Source organism: Salmo salar, unplaced genomic scaffold, assembly GCF_965601325.2.
Source record: "Salmo salar unplaced genomic scaffold, fSalSal1 ptg000687l, whole genome shotgun sequence".
Classification (NCBI taxonomy): Eukaryota; Metazoa; Chordata; class Actinopteri; order Salmoniformes; family Salmonidae; genus Salmo; species Salmo salar.
In genome coordinates, this window is record NW_027675464.1 from 656,893 (window position 1) to 660,267 (window position 3,375).

At 38.1% G+C, this 3,375-nt stretch overlaps 1 protein-coding gene across 1 annotated transcript; it reads right to left on the minus strand.

Moving 5' to 3' along the window:
- Positions 1–295: 295 nt before the first annotated feature.
- On the minus strand, positions 296–1,797 carry LOC145877121 (uncharacterized; the record flags this gene model as incomplete). The annotated part of the gene is made up of 1 exon (XM_082972413.1): positions 296–1,797. A coding segment is annotated over one exon (927 nt), but the record flags the coding sequence as incomplete, so codon positions are not given.
- Positions 1,798–3,375: the final 1,578 nt, after the last annotated feature.

The following is a 3,375-nucleotide window of genomic DNA, read 5'->3' on the forward strand; positions in this document are numbered from 1 at the left end:
GCATATCTGAGAATGAACCCTGATATTCTAAAAGCAGGATAATGATGGTTGCATCAATAATTATGATGTCTAAATGTTACATGAATTGTAAATATGAAATATGAAAAGCAAATGTACACCCCTTTGTTAATATGTATTAGCAATAATTAACTTAAGGGTGAGGCATGGAATAATAAAACACGTATCTTTTGTCAGGCTGAATGTTTGAAATATGAGGTGATTTGAGACCTGCTTCTTCAGAAGTGGAATAAAGACATATAACACTTGGATGTTGTAAATAAATACTGGAGTGATGTAAGATTGTTACATTTTTTTTTATTATAGACCAATTTATTACACTGCGTCCTTATGTATAGGCTGCAAGTACCTTGAAATTAAGTTGTTTTCAAGTCATTGAAAGAACGACCCGAAAATACATCTTTTCAACTTTCACTTTGAACTACAAGCGAACATATATATAGTCTTATTTTCAACGTCTTTTGAATGACATTTTGCTAAATGAGAATAGCGCAATGTCAAAACACAGTTTTAACGTGTCCAAATCAATAACCAATATGCAGAAACAGTTTGGGATATATTGAAAACCTAAACATTTTGAAGTGTTGCATTTTGATTCAAGTGGGTGACCAACGTGGTAAGTGTAACACAACTCTATTTTTGTTAGTCACTTTTTGTTACATCTCATAAATAGTAACTCTTTCAATTCAGAGCCTGGATTTTACTTTCCACTGAGGCTAATATCAACTGAACATTTAGGGTTCTACATTCATTCCTTAAAATACTGCTACTACAATGTTAAAACATTCTATATTGTGACGTTACTAAAATACTTCCACAATATTAAAAACATTTTACATTATTTCATTGATATCATGAAACAACTCCATGTATTTTCTGATGTTTAGTCAGAGATTTTTTATTAGAGTATCTCTTCCCACATTGATTACAGCTATGAGATTTCTCTCCTGTGTGTGTTCTCTGATGTGATACCAGGCTGTATGACTGAGTAAAACTCTTCCCACACTGACTACAGCTATAAAGTTTCTCTCCTGTGTGTGTTCTCTGGTGTATAGTTAGATTGCTAGATGTAGAAAAACTCTTCCCACATTGGTCACAGATATAAGGTTTCTCTCCTGTGTGTGTTCTCTGGTGTATAGTTAGATAGCTAGATGTAGTAAAACTCTTCCCACATTGATCACAGCTATAAGGTTTCTCTCCTGTGTGTGTCCGCTGGTGTACTATCAGGCTGTATTGCCGAGAAAAACTCTTCCCACATTGATCACAGCTATAAGATTTCTCTCCTGTGTGTGTTCTCTGGTGTTCAGTCAGAGAGCCAGATATACAGAAACTCTTTCCACATTGACTACAGCTATAAGGTTTCTCTCCTGTGTGTGTTCTCTGGTGTTTTGTCAGACAGCCAGATGCACCGAAACTCTTTCCACATTGATCACAGCTATATGGTTTCTCTCCTGTGTGTATTCTCTGATGTATAGTGAGATAGCTAGATCTGGTAAATCTCTTCCCACATTGATCACAGCTGTAAGGTTTCTCTCCAGTGTGAATTCTTTGATGTATTTTAAGGTCTGATGAAGTGTTGAATCTTTTCCCACAGCCAGAGCAGCAGTTAGATTTCTTCCCTGTGGGTCTCTGCTGGTGTTTCTTGAGGAGTTCTGATCTGGAGAGACTTTTCTCTGCCTCTTCAGCATCATGATGTTGTTGAGGCTCCCAGGAGGATCCCCGATAGTCACGTCTCTCTCCTGTGTGAATGACAAAGTCAGACAGACGGTTAAAGGCCCACAACAGCAGAAATCAAATCAAATGTATTTATATAGCCCTTCTTACATCAGCTGATGTCACAAAGTGCTGTATAGAAACCCAGCCTAAAACCCCAAACAGCGAGCAATGCAGGTGTAGAAGCACGGTGGCTAGGAAAAACTCCCTAGAAAGGCCAAAACCTAGGAAGAAACCTAGAGAGGAACCAGGCTATGAGGGGTGGCCAGTCCTCTTCTGGCTGTGCCGGGTGGAGATTATAACAGAATATGGCCAAGATGTTAAATTGTTCATAAATGACCAGCATGGTCAAATAACAATAATCACAGTAGTTGTCGAGGGTGCAACAGGTCAGGACCCCAGGAGTAAATGTCAGTTGGCTTTTCATAGCTGATCATTGAGAGTATATCTACCGCTCCTGCTGTCTCTAGAGAGTTGAAAACAGCAGGTCTGCAGGTCTGAGACTGTTTATTTGAGGTGATGCCCAGAGCATACCCGTGAAGTTGTACAACAATTCATATCTGTTAAATTATTTGACAATTAAGACAGTCAAGTTAGCAACAAGTCATATTTAGTCTTGTTTTCACATTAGTAGTAACTACAAATAAGTTATTAAAGTTGTTGTAACTCTAAGCAGTGTGCCAGATGACTTTTGGTCTCCAATATAGGTCCTTTCAGCACGAGGGCAAAGCACACACAATTTGATTACAGAAACTCCTCCCTGCTAATGAGGAAACCACTAGTTATGGATGTAGTATATCTGGTAATGAGGAAACCACTAGTTATGGATGTAGTATATCTGGTAATGAGGAAACCACTAGTTATGGATGTAGTATATCTGGTAATGAGGAAACCACTAGTTATGGATGTAGTATATCTGGTAACGAGGAAACCACTAGTTATGGATGTAGTATATCTGGAAATTGAGGAAACCACTAGTTATGGATGTAGTATATCTGGTAATGAGGAAACCACTAGTTATGGATGTAGTATATCTGGAAATTGAGGAAACCACTAGTTATGGATGTAGTATATCTGGTAATGAGGAAACCACTAGTTATGGATGTAGAATATCTGCATGGAGCAAAAATAGTGAACAAAGATTTTAGTTTTTCACAAAGCATTCTGAATATTAGAGCGCAAGATCAGGAGTGCTACTCAAGGAAACTCACATTAAGCTCTGTGTCTATTCACTAATTCACCACCGTGGGGGGAAACTCAGGGGAGTTCTCATAGGCTGACAGCAAATATAGCCTCCATTTACAGGTTGATTATGAGTGCATTTCACACTACTTTTGGATTATAACTGTAAGACTCGCTTGAATCACCTGCTTAATATGTTTGTGTTATTGTCGCAAATCAACTGCTTTATACTTAAAAAAAACACTTCAACTAGTAAAATGCTCTTTGGCTAGCTTTGCCATCAAGCTGACAATAAGGGTTTGTACACCAAGTGTTTAACAAATTGGCCCATAGCTTCACCTAACAACAACATAGACCTGCTGTAGGACCCATAACTTCACCTAATAACAACATAGACCTACTGTTGGACCCATAACTTCACCTAACAACAACATAGACCTACTGTAGGACCCATAACATCAC